The sequence below is a fragment of the Protopterus annectens genome, chromosome 13.part0, assembly GCF_019279795.1.
Source record: "Protopterus annectens isolate FY-2018-M chromosome 13.part0, PAN1.0, whole genome shotgun sequence".
Taxonomy (NCBI): domain Eukaryota; kingdom Metazoa; phylum Chordata; order Ceratodontiformes; family Protopteridae; genus Protopterus; species Protopterus annectens.
The window spans coordinates 1,196,881,709-1,196,900,310 of NC_056747.1; the positions used below are offsets into that span (position 1 = coordinate 1,196,881,709).

The following is an 18,602-nucleotide window of genomic DNA, read 5'->3' on the forward strand; positions in this document are numbered from 1 at the left end:
TTTTTTACTGTGGTTTCCTTAGTTGGGGGTGGTGGTGGGGTGTGGACATCTAGAGTGATTAGTGATTAGTTTATGGTCTGATCTAACCAGTGATGGGTTGACCTCCAGTGTGGAACAACTGTCGCCCCTGTTGGTGATGTCCAGGTCCAATATGTTTTCACCTCTGGTAGGAGAGTTTACTTTACCAGCTGATCCAGGGCATTTGAGTTGAATTCCAGGAAGTGCTGGGCCTGGGAATTTGTACTCTAGTAGTTTTCCCAGTGAATGGTAGGATAATTGAAATTGGCTAATATCAGGGTTTTTGGTAGGACCTTCATGTTTTTCAGTGTCTCCAGAAAGGTGGAGTGGTGGTCCTGGGTCATGGAGGGTGATCTGTTGCAGGCCACAATTTACATTGCAGATTTGCCCGATGTTAGTTGCACATGGATGATCTCAGAGGTATCATGCTGCACCACTAACCTGGAGGTGTAGGTATTCCTGATGAATATGGATACACCCCCTCCTTTTGTTTTTCGGTCCATGTTCTGTGACCGAAATGTGTGCTTTGAGTTGTAGCCCGGTAGTGCTGGGGTGCTCCCTGGAGCCTTGAACCAGGTTTCAGTTACTGCACAGATGTCTGCGTTTTCCATACTGAGGAGTGGTTCGAGCATGTGCATTTTGAGATTTAAACTCCTGGCGTTGAGTAGCATAACCCTCAGTTTTTTGTTAATTGTGTTGTTTATGGAGGTGGGTTTGACTTTTGAGCCTTGCCTAAAAAAGGCACTATGGGGGCAGCAAGAGTCTTGGCCAGTATTTGAAAGCCTAGGGGGTGACAGGTGTAAGTAGTCTCTTGTGAAGCAAAGCGGCTTGTCGAGCATGTTCTCCCAGGCTGACAGACACTGGATCCCCTTTGAATGACACCAGAAGCTTAGCCAATTGTTGAAATTGATCATTTTTTCTGAGGTATCATTCTTGGTGAGGGAAAGATGCTACTCAGGGTCAGGGTCATACCAGCCTGGGCTGCATGATCAGAGAGCTCTTCCATGTCTCTTTTCATGTAGTCCAGGGAGGTACGTCTCCGGTCATTCCCACCAACATGAACAATAACAGAGTCATACTTGTACTTGTTCTGGAGTGACCTGAGTGCTTGTGTTATGTGGCAGATTCTGGCTCTCGACAGGCAGCTAACAATAACCTTCTGTTTGTCCAGCCTAGTGAGTGGGATGTCATAGAGTCACCTATTACTAGTGTGTTAGGTATGTTATTTCGCCTTAAGGGCTGTGATTGTGCGGCACACTGATTTTTGTGTTTTATGTGTTGTCTGGTTTGTGATGGGAAGTGCAGGTTGTTTGGGTGTCTGCTTTGGAGGTCTCTGATGCTTTTGCAGGTTTTTATTTAGAGCCTCCGAGTATGATTTTGTGTATTTGTGTATTTTTTGCCAGTGCTATTTTAGTAGGTCTGTGTGCGGCTGAAGGTGTGGTGCAAGTGTTAACCTTCTCCTCTTGACTGTCTGTTCCAGTCTTTGGTGGAGACAGCTTAGCTTCCAGTTTGGCTGTATAATTGCATCTCTCACATATGTTAGTGCTTTGTGGTAGGAGGAGAGGGTTGTCTGTATACATGAGGCAGTTGTAACATTGCCTCAAGATACCCAGATTCACCAGCTGGACTGGAGAGTGCACCTGAAGTTGCCCTTTGGTCATGCCTGACTAGTAGGGTGAGCTGCTTAGTCACTTGGTTGGTAAGGGGTGAATAAAGAGCCTTGCCCTGCTGGGCAGTCAGTGTCAGGGTATATTAGTGCTTGCTATTGGGTCTGAGCAAGTGCTGGGCTGTAAGATGCTTTTTGAGTGCTTAATTTGAGAATTAGACTAGTTTCAATGTAAAAACTGAAGAGGAGACTTAGCGGAGCTGTTAATAATTTAACCATAGCTAACCGGAACTGCCTGGTGCGCAAAGCCGTGCAAATGCAGTTTTTATAGTAGGGAAATGAAAGAGATAGAAATTAGCCCAAAATGGCCAATAAACTACCAACTTCTGGGCTGGAACCACTCCTCCAGGGACAGATAGGTTGCTCAAAGCTCCCCTCTCTCACAGGTGAACAGAGAAACTTCCTTCTATCCAAGTAAGGTATGGGCAACTCAGAAACTAGTATCACAGCCCTGAATTCAGCACTAGCCTGAAAACTGGACTATACTAGCTTAGAAAGGTGGGAAACCAGGAATTTTTTTGTTTTTTTATTTTTTTGAAAAGATAAGGCAGAAACAGTAAAAAAAATACACTTAAAACAGCTTTAAACGACTACAAACGATCAGAAAAGGCTATTGCACTTTAGTGTGTAGCCTACAACAGTTAAACAAATTATTTAAACAAAAAACAACTTTTTAAAAGTGCAGGCAGTCAAATAAGTACAATATGTGAAAAAAACAAGCTTTTAAATCACAATAAATGCTGGAAAATCTGTGTTTAGGTGGAAAACAGTTAAGCATAGCAAGAGAGTGCAGAACACTGATACGTAATCACTCCAAAGTCTCTCTTAGGTTCCCAGATCCGGGGCTATAGGATCAGCTGTCAGGGGGGTTGCTGTTGATGTGATCATCACAAGGGAAATCTTGCTGCTGAAGGATACTAGTACACATTTCTTGGCATTTATTTTTAGTCCATGGCTTTGATATCAGCTATTTGAGAAAGGCCACCTTTGAGGATCTAGGAGTCCTCTGGGGAGTAAATGATGGCACCAAGTTAACTGTAATGTGCAGACTTGGTCAGCTATAAACCCATAAGATTTGCTTTGACCTCCGAGAAGTAAATGTCCAGGAGGAGTGCCCCAAAGTCTGAACACTGGCGTATACCACTAGTGCCAGGTCTTTGGGAGAATGTAATTTCCTGTGTTCTATTAGTGAGCCATTTAGTTATCCAGCAAGTTATATAGGGATTTACATTTAGCTGGGAATGTTTATCTATGATACATGAGTTTGGGTTAGTGTTGTATGGCTTTGTGAGGCCAAGATAATATGCAGTGTGCTCTGATTTGCCCTCATCCCTTGCCTCAGTAACCTTCTCAAATAATTCAGTCAGGTTAAGTAGGTAGTATCTGCCTTTGATGAATCCAAACTGGCTTGGATACAGAATTTGTAGATTACCTGTGTCCTTAATTTCATAATGAGCTTTTCCATAGCCTTACATATGAGGCTGGTCAGGCTTATGGGTCTAGAGTTATCTTTGTCCATTGACACCCCACTTTTGTGCAAGGGTGCGATTGTTGTCCTCCATTCATCTGGCAGTAAGCCTGTATGAAGGCTGGTATTGAATAACCTCTGAGATAGATTTGACAAGTCCTGTTTTCCTCCATGGCATTTTTCATTTCAGAAGGACTTGCTGATAACTCAGTATAAAGCAAGAGTTTTCTGTCCAGTTAGTGTCCTCCACCCTGTCAGCTTGAAAAATAGAAATCTAATCCTCCGCAATGAACTGTTGTGTCCACAAGTCAGAAGTTCTCAAGAACAGGTATACAAGCAGGAAGTGATGCCCCCAGAAGTGGAAAAGTTTTGTCATCTGAAGTTCTTCAAATGGTTAAAATCCTGTGAACTGCCGTATACCAAGAATGCTGAGCTGTTTGTCTGCTTTTTTTAAATGAAGTTTGCAAATTCTTTGGGGTTCTGTCTCTGCTTTCTCAGCATGAATTACTTGCTTTATTAGAACGATTAACATGCAAACTTCTGTACACAGTTTTCCAAATGAGAGAATCTCTAATAAAAAAAAAAAAAAAAAAAAAGTGTCTCCTTCATGCCCAAGTGTAATTTGTACATTGAATCAGTCTCATCCAGCTTTCAGTTATAAGTAAACTGTCAGAATCCAACTTGTGGATATCCAAACACAGTTGAGATACTACACAAGACAAACTCACTGTCCTAGAAGAATCAGACCAACTTTTTGATGTTCATCGTGTTACCCTGCTGCAGTCATCACACTTGGGTTGTCCTGTCGTCAGGCGGTCCCGCAGTCGGCCGGAATTCCAAAGTCTTGGTCCGGCGTCAGTTGCTGTTGCCTCTTCCCTGACGTCAGTGCGCCAGGGGTATATATAATGCAACCAACACCATTTTCTTCCGTCTTTCCTGCCGCACGGTGCCCGAAGCAGAAACAGTTCGCAAGTGCCAGTCGGCCGACTCCTGAGAATTTCGAATTCGAATTTCAGACTGAAGTCTTCTATAAAGCTAAGTACCCCGTTGGGGAAACTTTTCTTGCCTCAGACCGATGTCAGAAAAAGTTAACAATTGTATTTCTTGTGGGAAGCAAATACCTCATAAGGATTTTCATTCTTATTGCATACCTTGCCTAGGCCCAGACCACGACGTCACTTCTTGTCGGTTTTGTGCTAGGTTTAATAAGCGTACTATTAAAAGACGCTTTGATTTCGCATGACACTACTTCGGTAGGAAATTTAACTACACCATGCCATCGGAGCAACCGACTACCTGCATGCACAAAAAACGCAGGGATAAGGACAGACAGCCCAGGCCTAAGCCAGATTCCGAGGCCTCGGCCGATCCGGTCCTCAGTGAGGCTCCGACGCAGCCCCTGACTACTGCAGATCTGGAACCCGAGACTGCTACGGAAATTTTGACGGAACGTACCAGGCCAACGCAGCCTTTTACTTCAGGCCCTTCCGACGACTTTGCTACAAAAGACGTCAGTACTACAGAAATGCCATCTGTTTCTGAAGGCGTTTCCAGACTGACGACTCTCACCATTAAAACGTTTTCTAAGTCTAAGACTCCTTTTAAATCTAAAAGGACTGCACTTCAGTCTCCTGTTCAAGGCCCCATGCCTAAGAAACAGATGCTCAAAATGGCTGAAGATTTGATTTCTTTAATCAGGGGTTCCCAGCCCCCTCCTGACAAAAGGCCTAGACAAGAGGAAGATTATGCATCCTCTGAGCAAATGTCCATTTCTTCAGACTCCTCTGAGGACCAAGACTACTCTTTCTCTCCTTATGAAGATTCTGATGCTGAGGACTCTATTCCCTCAGCTTCTCCTCCTGAAGACTACTCCTTTGGGGAAACTTTACACACTATGAGGGAACATTTTCACTGGGAAGGTCAGGACTACTCTGATTCAAAGAAAAGGCTCAGAGAATTTCTTTTACTCCCCCAACACAGACCACTTGCCATCCCACCAGTTTTGGACATTGTGGATGATGTCTATTTAGAATCCAGTTTCAACCCAGACTCTCTACCTCCTGCTCCGGCTAAGCCAGACAGATACTATAGAGTGCCTGATTCCCACAAATTTCTTTACAAAAGCCCTGTAGCTGACCCAGAGACTATCTCACAGGGTCCCAAGGGATTCCAGAGCACTAGACAGGTGGGGGGAAAAAGGTTTACACCTCAGCCACACTAGCTATGAGGGCACTGAATTGTCAATTTCACATGCTTAGTATCAGCAATTTCTAATCTCTCAGTTAAAGCAAAGAATAACCTCTGTCCCTCAACCTCGCCAATGGGGGGCTCTACAACACAGAAGGGAGGAGAAGACAGGTCTCAAACCACAAGAAGGCAAACTCAATGACTTGCACCTCATCTGGCCAAGCAATACTCTCTTGGCAGCCCCCTTGGAGGGAAAACTCTCACATTTTTGCAGACTTCTGGCACATTGTCACAAAGGACAAATGGGTCCTAGACATAATTTTACGAGGATACAGATTCCACTTTCACACCTTGCCAATGAAAAGAGGAATGCCAAACCTGCCACAAATTCAATGGGCAGAGGCACAAAAACAAATTACAGCTCTCATGGACATGAGAGCCATTCAACTGGTACCTACTCGAGAGCAAGGCCAAGAATTTTATTCAAGACTCTTTCTAGTGCCCAGAAAGGACAATGCCTGGAGACCAGTTCTGGACCTTTCACTTCTAAACACTTACTTACAAGTGCCCAAATTCAAGATGCTAACACTACAGCAGCTATTTCCCATGTTGGGCAAGGAAGCATGGCTAGTTACGTTGGACCTCAAGGAGGCATACCTGCATATCCCTATCAGACAAAATTGCAGAAGATACCTCCGTTTCATTGCAGGTTCAGCCCATTACCAATTCTCTGCACTGCCCTTTGGGCTTATCTACTGCGCCTAGAGTATTCACAAAATGCCTGGCACCAGTAATTGCATACTGCAGACAAAGAGGAATTCAAATATATCCATACCTGGACGACTGCCTCATCCAAGCAGAAAGCCAAAGACATTCTCTTACATCATCTGGCCTTTGTAAAGCATCTACTAAACTGCCTGGGGTACACAGTAAACGAAAAGAAGTCAAAACTAGTACCCTCACAAAAAATGACATTTCTGGGTGCCAGTTTGAATACAAAGGCCCAGAAGGCTTTTCTTACGCCAGACAAGCAACTACAACTGACTCAATATTTCAAGACAATGGCAACAAAGACCCAATTAACTGCAAGAAAAATTCTGCAGGCTTTGGGCTTCATGGCATCTTGCATACTAATAATACCATTTGCAAAGCTGCATATGAGGAAATTACAGTGGTACCTAAAAAGCGTATGGTCTCAACACAGCCACAGCTTGGACACAATGATATCTCTCATTCCCTGCCTACAACAGGAATTTCTATGGTGGTCACAGGCATGTCACCTCAACAAGGGTCAGCCTTTCACCTTGCCCCCAGCCAGGCAAACTATCACAACAGATGCTTCAGACTATGCCTGGGGGGCACACATGGCAGGACAATGCATTCAAGGCCTATGGACTGCAGATCAAAGAAATCTGCACATAAATCAAAAAGAGATGTTAGCTGTACAGAAAGCTCTGACAGCCTTCAAGGATCTATTACATCCAGGACAACTTGCAATAAAGACTGACAACACCACAGTAATGTGGTACATAAACAAACAAGGGGGTACACATTCTTACCCTCTATGCAGGCAAGCAATGACCTTATGGAACACAGCTCTGGCCTACCAAGTCCAGTTACAAGCTCAATTCCTGCCAGGACAGAAGAACACATTGGCAGACGACCTCAGCAGAAACATCAAGGATCCCCACGAGTGGAAACTAGATCCACAAATATTTGCAATGATAACTCAAAAATGGGGCCTTCCAGACATAGACCTGTTCGCCAGTCCTCAAAACTATCAACTGGCAAAATTTTGTACAAGGACATTCCACCATCAAGCTTGGAAAGTGGACTCTCTCTCTTTCAGTTGGAAAAACCTGACAGTATATGACTTTCCTCCATTGCCTCTCCTCACAAAGGTTCTTTTGAAAGTCAAAAAGGAGAGACCACAACTGATTCTCATAGCCCCAGACTGGCCACGCCAGCACTGGTATCCGCTATTGAAAAATATGGCCCACAGCCCACCATGGATATTGCCTCAAATCCCCCATTTGCTCACGCAACAAAACAATCAGATTCTTCACAGCCAGCTCAAAACTTTAAATCTGGCTGCATGGCAAATCCTCTAAACATCCAACCAGCACCTCTTTCACAAGCAGTTCTATATGTTGTTTTGGAAGCCAGGAGGCCAAGCACCAGGAAGGCTTATTCGGACAAATGGAAAAGGTTTTGTGCCTGGAACCAAGCTAAAGGCCAAGACACAATTCAGCCTCACATGCCTCACATTCTACAGTATTTAGCTGAGATGTTGCAGAAAGGACTTTCCTTTTCCTCGATTAAAATCCATGCTTCGGCTATTTCAGCTCACTACAACAGGGATCCACCTTTATTTTCACATCCTCTTCTAAGGCAGTTCCTCAGAGGGGCAAAAAACATCAGACCACCTAGGAGAGCTCCTGCACCAACATGGGACCTCAATTTTGTTCTGGAAAAACTAACACTACCTCCCTTTGAACCAGCTTTCTCTGCAGATCTACAGTTCCGGTCATGGAAGACTGCCCTGCTCCTAGCAATAACTTCAGCTAGAAGAGTCTCAGAGCTACAGGCACTAATGGCAGTGGAACCTTTCCTCATTTTTCATCAAGACAGAGTTTCTCTACGAACTAATCCTTCCTTTATGCCGAAGGTGGTTTCCAGTGTAGCTTTAAATCAAATCATCCACTTACCCACCTTCTTCCCCAATCCACAGAACAAAGATGAGAGACTCCTGCATTCCTTGGACATTCTCAGGCAGCTTCGTTACTATTTGGACAAAACTAAGGCTTTCAGAAAATCTGACCAGCTCTTTGTATCCTATGCTACAGCTACTCAAGGGAAGGCTATATCAAAGCAAACCATTTCGAAATGGATAGGTCATTGCATACGATGTCCTTCAAGAATGCAACTGCAGTCATAACATGTGGGTTGTCCTGCCTCAGGCAGCCCTCGGTCGGCCGGATTCCAAAGTCTGGGTCCGAAGTCGGCTGATGTCGCATTTCTCTCCGACGTCAGAGCAGCTGGAGTATATAAGCATCAGCCGACGCCATTTTCTCCAGTCTTTCTTGCCGCGCGGTGCCCGAAGCAGAAGCAGTTCGCAAGTGCCGGTCGGTCAGCTCCTGTATTCTACGATACCGAAGTCATCAAAAAAGCTAAGTACCCCGTTGGGGACCTTTTCTTGCCTCAGCCGATGTCAGAAATTACTGAAAAAGTTAACAATTGTCTTTTTTGTGGTAAACAAATACCTCATAAGGATTTCCACTCTTACTGCCTCCCTTGCCTGGGCCCAGGCCACGACGTCTCGGCCTGTGTAGCCTGTGCTCGCTTCAACAAGCGCACTCAGGCGCCGGGCGGAGTTCGCTGAAGATTTTTTCGGCGATAAATTTGCTTACACCATGCCGTCGGATCTTCCGACATCGCAAACTCCCAAAAAGCGAAAAGACCGGGACCGACTTCCTCGGCCCGCATCTACCACCGACTCCACGCCAAAACCTAGCGCAAGTGCTCCGGTTCCCTCTGAGACTGTCCCTCCACCGCTCCGAACCGAAGACACCGCATTACCGACTTCTCCGATTCCAGACATTACTCCGACGCCAGTTATAGACTTTCCTCCGGATACCGAAACCGAGGAAATGTCCGTGACCATTGCTGTAGACAAGGTCACTCCTGCACGTGGAGCTGCCAGGCCTCCTATGGCCATGTCTATTAAGGCCTGGGCTAAGGCAGCCAGCAAAACTAAGCATATTACTTCCAAATCCTTGCCTCAGCTGACTCCGGAGACACAAATTATGTCCATGGCTGCTGATTTAATTTCCATGATTAGAGGTTCACAGGCCCATCCTGAGAGAGCATCCCAGCCTCCTCCTGATAAAAGGCCCCATGTTGAACCCTCTGTCCCTTCAGATGAAGACTCTGAGGGCTCTGTCCACTCTGATAGCCAGGAAGAGCTCTTCCAGACCTATGAGGACTCGGATGCAGAAGATTCCATACCATCGGCCTCCCCTTCTGAGGATATTTCTTTTGGGGAAGTTCTGCACACCATGAGGGAACATTTTAAGTGGCAGGGTCAGGAATATTCTGATTCTCGGAAACGCCTTAGGACTTTCCTTAAGAAGCCTCAGCACAGGCCCTTAGCTATTCCTCCTGTACTTGATGTTCTGGATGATTTGTATTCTGAGCTCCAGCCAAGCCAGACAGGTATTACAGGGTCCCAGGAACTCATTCCCATTTATTCAGGGCCCATACTGCTGATTTGGAAACTATTTCACAGGGGCCTAAAGGAGTTTCAGCCTCCACCTCAAAAAATCCTTTGCCCTCCAACAGGGAAGCAAGGTCATTAGAGATGGGGTAAAAAGGTTTACACATCCACTACCTTATCTATGAGAGCTTTAAATTGCCTTTTTCATATGTTCCAATATCAGGATTATCTCTTAGAAGATTTAGAAAAAACATTAGCTTCTCCTGATCCTTTAGACAGGAAGACTTTGCAGGAAGCTGTACATAACACTCAGCAAGTAAGCAATAACTTCCTGCAGTGTGGATATGATGCACTGGAAGCTTCATGTAGGGCAGCTATGACAGGGGCAGTGATGCGTAGACATGCTTGGTTAAAAGATCAACCTCTACCAGATCATGTAAAAGCAAAACTTCTGGATGCACCTTTGGAAAAGAACAAGCTTTTTGGTGCAAATGCTAAGGAAGTGTTAAAGACCATCGAAGAAAAAGCAAAATCAGTTCAAACTGTGAAGGATTTCCTCCAGGTTCAACCCCCCAGATTCAGTAGGAATTGGCCTTCAAAAAACTGGTCCTTTCCTAATCAAGAAAAGTTTCAAAGGGGTAAGAACAGACGTGGCCGAGGAAGAGGCCAATACAGAGGCCCTTACAGGGGACGACAATGGCAGCCAGGAAACCAAAGAAGTGACGCAGGGGTTTCACCTGCCCAACAACCACAAACTCAATGACTTTCCTCTACTACCGCCTACCAGGGAACAACTAGAAGCTCCCTTGGGCGGAAAATTATCTCTGTTTGCAAAAAACTGGCACAGACTGACAAAGGACAAATGGATTTTGGACATTATAGACCGAGGGTACAGGTTTCATTTTCATACCTTACCAAGAAAACAAGGCATGCCAAATCTACCACAACATCAAAGGGCAGAGGCTATCAAGCAAATCACTCTGTTGACTCGAATGAAAGCAATAGAAAGAGTTCCACAACAAGAACAAGAGCAGGGTTTTACTCAAGACTGTTCCTTGTTCCAAGAAAAGAATCTCAATGGAGACCAATACTGGACTTGTCCGCATTAAACACCTTTCTCATAGTACCAAAGTTCAAAATGCTGACTTTACAGCAACTTCTTCCCATGCTGGGCAAGGAGTCGTGGCTGATTACTCTGGACCTCAAGGAGGCATACCTGCATGTCCCTATCAGACACAGCTGCAGAAGATACCTCAGATTTCTTGCAGGGCCAGAGCATTATCAATTCTCAGCATTGCCATTTGGCTTATCTACTGTGCCCAGAGTGTTTACAAAATGCCTGGCTTCAGTAATTGCTCATTGCAGGCTCCAGGGTATACAAATTTACCCGTACCTGGACGACTGCCTCATACAAGCGGACGACAAACTGATGTTGACAAAAACCTGGATTATGTCATACGATTACTTCAAGCTCTGGGATACACAGTCAACTTCCAAAAGTCAAGACTGCAGCCATCCCAGCAAATAATCTTCTTAGGAGCCAAACTAGACACAGCCTCTCAGATGGCTTACCTGACAGAAGACAAGCAAGAGAAGTTAACTCAATACTTCAGAGGTTTAGCAAAACTCACCCAGATGACTGCAAGGAGATTCCTACAGGCCCTGGGTTACATGGCATCCTGCATTCTACTGGTTCCATTAGCAAAACTACATATGAGAAAGCTTCAATGGTACCTAAAAAGCATTTGGTCTCAACACAGCAACGACTTGGAGACAGTCATACCACTCATTCCATGCCTACAAAAGGAATTCCTATGGTGGGCCTCAGTGAGCCAGAAAAACACAGGTATGTCATTCAAAAAACCACAGATAACACAGACCATGACTACAGACGCCTCAGACCTTGGATGGGGGGCGCACATGGAAGACAGGTGTATACAAGGACAATGGTCTCCAAAGGAAACACACCTGCATATAAACCAAAAGGAAATGCTGGCAGTAATGCATGCTATCGAGGCTTTTCAAAACCAACTCCAGCAAGGCCACTTAATGATACGGACAGACAACACCACGGTGATGTGGTACATAAACAAGCAGGGGGGCACCCACTCTTACCCCCTTTGCAGACTGACAATGCAGCTTTGGGAGAAATCACTGAGTCTAAACATCCAGTTACAATCCCAGTTTGTTCCAGGAAAAGACAATGTGTTGGCAGACAGCCTAAGCAGGAATTTCACAGATCCACACGAGTGGAGGTTACATCCGAAGGTTTTCAGACAGCTCACTTCGACATGGGGCAAGCCAGAAGTGGACTTATTTGCCTCTCACCTCAATCATCTTCTACCAAAATTTTGCACAAGGACATACCATCCAAAGGCTTGGAAAATAGATGCCCTTTCATTCAACTGGAACTCCCTAGCAATCTATGCATTCCCACCTCTGCCACTGATGACCTCAGTATTACTAAAGATCAAAGCAGAGAAGCCCAAGGGAATCATAATAGCTCCGGATTGGCCAAGACAACACTGGTACCCACTACTACGGAGCATATGTCACACCAGGAGGTGGGCCCTCCCTCAATGGCCTCTACTTTTGACTCAACACAATTTCGAAACACTGCATCCAAACCTTCAGACACTGCAGCTAACAGCCTGGGAGATCCCATAAATAACTTCAGCTTATCTCTCTCCAAGGAAGTTCAGCGGATACTAACAGAGGCTCGAAGACCATCCTCCAGAAAGGTCTACCTAGCAAAGTGGAAAAGATTCAGCAATTGGAATTCCAGCAAAGGACATGATGCATCATTACTGAACATCCCACTTATCTTGGAATATTTGGCAGATATGTTACAGAGTGGACTCTCATATTCTTCAATAAAGATACATGCATCTGCTATTTCAGCTAGATACAACACGGATCCTCCTGTTTTCTCTCACCCCTTACTAAGACAATTCCTCAGGGGAATCAAGAACATTAAGCCACCAAGAAAGGCCCCAGTGCCAGCCTGGGACCTCAATTTTGTCTTAGAAAAACTGACTCTACCTCCTTTTGAGCCAGCAGCTTCAGTTGACTTGCAATTTCTCTCATGGAAAACAGCCTTCCTGTTGGCAATTACCTCAGCAAGAAGGGTTTCGGAGCTACAGGCCCTAATGGCAATACCACCCTTTATTATTTTCCACAGAGACAGGGTTTCACTAAGGACCAACCCTACCTTTATGCCAAAGGTGGTATCTAGGGTTTCTCTAAATCAAGCCATTCATCTGCCTGCTTTCTTCCCCAATCCTGAGAATAAGGGGGAAAGACTTTTGCATACCTTGGACATTCATAGACAACTTCGATACTACCTGGACAGAACAAAGGCCAGTAGGAAGTCTGAACAGCTTTTTGTAGCTTACGCCCCTGCAGTCCAAGGAAAAGCAATTTCAAAACAGACTATTTCTAAATGGATTGGACATTGCATCAGATTCTGTTATTCCTTTCATGGAAAGACTGTTCCAGCCTATGTCAGACCACATTCCACCAGAGCTACAGCCACCTCTACAGCATTTTTAAGAGGGGTGCCTACAAAGGATATTCTAGAAGCTGCTACATGGAGCTCCTTGCATACATTCTCCAAACACTACAATCTCCCTCTATATTCCAGATCCAGAGCAGGCTTTGCTTCGGCAGTCCTGCAGGGTTTGATTGCCACACCATCTCTTTCCTAGAGCATACCTCCTCCCCCAGCTAAGCTATGGTATTCTACCCACATGTTATGACTGCAGTTGCATTCTTGAAGGACATAGTACAGTTTTGTACCTACCATAAATGTAGATGTCCGATAAACATGCAACTGCAGTCGGGTTTTCCCTCCCTCCATACCCCTCTATGCTTAGGGTCCACTCCTATCCCCTTTACTCTTAGCTGGGGATATCTGTTATGGTGTATTTGTTTTATTGCTCATGTATTTGTTTGGAATCCTGTTTTTGTCTTCCAATTTGATTACAGCCTTCCTTGGAGGGCATCTGGGGCAAGAAACACTGAAGAAAATGGCGTCGGCTGATGCTTATATACTCCAGCCACTCTGACGTCTGAGAGAAATGCGACATCAGCCGACGTCGGACCCAGACTTTGGAATCCGGCCGACCGAGGGCTGCCTGAGGCAGGACAACCCACATGTTATGACTGCAGTTGCATGTCTATCGGACATCTAAATTTATGGTAGGTACAAAACTGTACTTTTCTGCTGTACACATCATGGGAAACCAGTTCCTGCTACCATTAGATCCCAGTCTACCAGGGCAACAGCTACCTCTACAGCCTTTCTCAGGGGGGTTCCAACCAAGGAAATTTTAGAAGCTGCAACTTGGAGTTCAGTACACACCTTTACCAGACACTGTCACTTACTTCTTTACTCAAAGTCCAGGGCGGGCTTCGCCACTGCAGTTCTGCAGGGCTTTATAGCCTCCACTAACCCTCTATGATACCTCCCCCCCTACCTTAGCTTTGGGATTCAACCCAAGTGTGATGACTGCAGCAGGGTAACACGATGAACATAGTACAGTTTGGTTCCTACCATAAATGTAGATGTTCGAGTGTTCACCCTGCTGCAGTCCAGGTTACCCCCCCTCCATTCCCTCTGATCTACTGGCTAAATCTCTTCTATGCCTTACTGATGTATTTGCTTATAGCTGAAGGGATTTTGTGTTTGTGCTGTGGTTACTCCTTTTGGTACTAATTTCTGACCACCTTTTTGGGGGCACCTGACATCTGGGGCAAGAAAAACTGAAGAAAATGGCGTTGGTTGCATTATATATACCCCTGGCGCACTGACGTCAGGGAAGAGGCGACAGCAACCGACGCCGGACCAAGACTTTGGAATTCCGGCCGACTGCGGGACCGCCTGATGACAGGATAACCCAAGTGTGATGACTGCAGCAGGGTGAACACTCGAACATCTACATTTATGGTAGGTACCAAACTGTACTTTCCGTTTAAAAGAGGAATGGAAGGCTTTTGCTTCTGTATACAAGCTGTATCCAAGTGGTTGTAATGCCTTTTGCTTTGACTACTAGAAGACACTAGATGAGTTTGCTAAGGACTCTTCTAGAGCTGCAATCACTTCTGCAGCTTGTTGATATGTATCTATGCAGGATATATTAGACGCTACAGCCTGGACATGCTTTACCAAAACACACTTGACTGAGCACCTTATAGTGTAACACTAGTTTTAGTCTTCACGGGGATAATGACACATTTGGAAAAAACGGCCAGACAACTCCTCAACAGAGGAGAAGCCCAAATGTAATAGTTGCTGTATTGTAATAAGTTAGTTGAAGATGAAATTGTGGCCAAGTTCAGATAAACAGGTTAGTAAAAGTTTTAGGAAGAGCTTTGCATCCTCCTTGAAAACTTTTTGGAGCTAAATAAAATGAATGAATAAAAATAATAAAGCCACCTTAAAAAAATGAAAATGGCAGATTGCTGCTAGGTCTTGTACCCAATTTGAATTTGGTTGCCCATAACCATGAAGTGTCACATTTTGTTTTCTGTCAGTGTTTGCATATACAGTCCCAGGATCAAGCCATGGTAAGAGTGCTGTGAAATTTTGTATGGGGGCAGTTGTCATACAGATTTGAAAGGAGTACAAATCAGGGTTGGTGCTGTTGTATGTCAGACTGTTTTGACATAGTACCAGTAACCAGACTAGACACTAAGGTTGTACTGCTTAGAGACAATAAAAAAGTTATAGATTGGGTGGGTGTGAATGGTAAGATCACCACTGTGAATTTTTATATGCTTGACCTTTTTAATGTTCTTTTCATGCTTCATTTGTACTTTTTTTTTTTTTTTTTTTGCAGACAGCTGTAAATTCCTGCATGATCGATCAGATTATAAACATGGCTGGCAAATTGAACAGGAACTTTCTGAAGGCAGATACGGAGCAAATGGTATGCATACAGGATATTTATCATATTGTGTGCTCTTGCATTAATTTTCTTTTCACAGTTGTGGTTTATACTGAAAGTTAGGAGATGGACCATTAACCTCTACATTTATCTTGCTAATGTATGGGATATGCACAAGGGTATGTTAACGTCGGATGCATGCATATTTGTTGTAAGAGGAGTCCAGGCAAGTACTGAGATGGCCTTTATGTTGATGAAATTTAGGTCTGTTTGTTAAGCCAAGTTCTTTGCATCTGCATTTGTTACTCCAGCAGGGGTAAATTATAGTTGACACAATTTTTTAAAAAACATAATCAGAATATTCTTAGATCTGTTGAGCTCCACATTCTCTTAACTGCTTGTAGTGCTTATAGTATTAGAGCATCTTTGGTTGCTTTGTTACTCCTTCCTGTAGAACAGTAGAAAATGCGCAGTACAGCACACATTTCAGCTAGTGTGTGTGTGGTTCTTTATGTTGGTAGTCTAACAGGCCTCATCTGGCTGTGATTTAATCCCACACCTTCATTCCAGAATGGGCAGGTTTGGCCATCAAATGTATCAGTCCCACCATTTGTCTTGTTCTGTCTTTTAGGAAGCAGTAAGTCTATCCTGGGTCACCAATGGCACAGACAAATGTCATACATTTATACCATTAGGTTAGTTTTGAGGTTATTATTCACTGCTTGTTTTTACTCTTAAGAGCAACACTGCTTGTTTTATTTTTTTAAGATGTACTCTTAAGATGTACTCTTAACTGTATTGAGTGTTGATATGAAACGTTTGTAAACAAGCCTGCACTGCATTCAGAGATGAGGTAAGAGAAGCAAATGGCATTTTAATAGGCATTCGCACATGGAACAATAACCACACCATGGCAACAGGCTTGTTTTTTAATAGGGTAGTTGTTATACAGGCCACTGCTTTTGAAGTTTCTTTTATTCTTGTAAACATGATACTAACTGCATTTTGATAATTTATCCAAATAATTTTATGATTTGGCTTACTGCAGTGGATGTGAGTTAGACATATGGCCTGTACTGAGTAGGACCAGTGTCCAGAGAAATTACAGGGAAATGGCAACTTCAGTTTAGAGGTAACTGTGCAGTATGGTTGCAGTAGTGTGATATATTGCAATTAGCAGGCAGACAACTGGTATAGAGTGTGTGAGACATACTACATTAATAAGAAGCACTAGTGCGTTTCAGAGGGTACTTTATATCAGTTTTTAAAAAAACTGTAGCAGTGCAGCTGCAGAAATGAAATACCAGAAGGGAGTGTTCTGTGCAGGTACGGAGGCACAGCTTGTGATCTAGTCCCAGCCTTTAATGCACATGTAACAGCAAATCCAATCTTGGAGAAAAAAACTCAAAAGAGGAAGTTAAGTAAGCAAGTCAAAGCACCACATGGTCTATCATACAATTACAATTTATTTAGCCAGGAAATAAACTGACAAATTACAGCTGAATACGTGTCTTGTAGACAATTTCAGAAGACATAGTCTTGCCTCCCTAATTTACATCTAACAACAAAAAATGCTTACTAGGCTTATCTCATATAGGTGCATTTGTATAATGTTGTTGTTTCACTAAAAGAGTTCTCCTTTTTTAAGCATGTCCAGTCCACTGTTACAACCTACTTTCTTGAAAATCTGAGAGTATTTGTCTAGTATTCTAGAATGAATTCATAGGTGTATATAGCCTTCTTTTATACTGCCCCCACACCCCCACCCTTCATCTTCATAGGTGAATGCTAGGCTAACTGCCTTGAGGGGCCATTTTAAGCCTGGCTAATATTAATTAAACTATATTTTTTTCAATATCTTTATAAATCAAACATTTTAACAATGTTCCTAATATGTACAGAATAGTACATGTTTTATTCATAGGTCTATTTGTATCTTGTACTTCAAAATCTCCTGCACCATTTCTCTTACAGTGGATTTAAAAAGTGTACACACCCCTGTTAAAATGCCAGGTTTTTGTGATATAAAAAAATGAGACCACAATAAATCGTTTCAGAACTTTTCCCACCTTTAATGTGACCTATAACCTGTACAATTCAGCTGAAAAACAGATCTGTTGGGGGAAAATACAGAAAATGAAAAATATACAGTAAGCTGGTTGCATAAGTGTGCACACCCTTAAACTAATACTTTGTTGAAGTACCTTTTGATTGTTTAATAGAATGTTAGGATTGGGGTCTGTTGGTAATGCCAGAGAGTAATAATCTTCCAAGTCCAGCCATTTCATCAATTTTCTGAAAAAAAGTGTATGTTGGAAAAGAACATGTGAAATTTGAATTGTTTGATACGTGAAAGTTCTAAGAATGGAAGAGGTAGTGGGTTGAAATGGTAAGACTTAAATCCTTTTCTATGTATGCTATGTATGTACTCACAAATGGGTACCACTGAGTGCCAGTTAAATTTTATCTATGCACTTTCAAAGCCTAGAAGCATGTGTGATTAAATAGTATAGTTTAAAGTTTGAGAAGGTTCATTCCTCCTAGTGAGTTATGTGCTGTCAGCTTGTTGTATTTGATTATTACTGATTTGAGGAACCATATTAATTTTCCTAATACTACCTTCATTGTTAAAAAAAAAATTAGAAGATATTTGCATTATCAAGATATATAAGCATTCTCTATGCCTTATCCACTCCAAGGAGATCATTAGCAATTTATATAAGGGGAGTTGGAGCAAGCATTTCTTACTGATTTATATAATGGCTGACAAGTCTCATTTTGTATAAACCTGTAATCATTAGTAAAATTGTCCCACCTTCTAAAACTTGTATGCCCCCATTTTTTCTGTATTAATTTCTTTCGTCCCTTGCTGCTTGCTTATTCTTTTGCATTTAGTAGCATCCCCATTAGCAAAAGCGATGCACATGTAATCCATGATCTGTGTGCAGATTGTGTTTGTCTGCAGATACATTCCTTTCCCAGATCCATCACTCCATTTAGTTAAATGCTTTTCCCCATTCTTCTTTACTTATATAAACACCCCCCGTGTAAAAAAAATCAGTTTGCAAATTGGCCAGCTGTCATTAACCAGCTTCTTTTTTATCCCTTCTCCTTTGTGTATGGTTTTGTAAATCTTATGCCATCATATTCGCTTTATCC

General features: G+C 43.3%; 1 protein-coding gene across 1 annotated transcript in view; it reads left to right on the forward strand.

Moving 5' to 3' along the window:
* Positions 1-18,602, forward strand: part of RNF113A (ring finger protein 113A) — a 379,605-nt gene that overhangs the window by 281,875 nt on the left and 79,128 nt on the right. Inside the window, exon 7 of the mRNA XM_044055201.1 lies at positions 15,396-15,485. Within this exon, the coding sequence (XP_043911136.1) occupies positions 15,396-15,485 (90 nt within the window). The remainder of the gene's footprint in view (positions 1-15,395; positions 15,486-18,602) is intronic.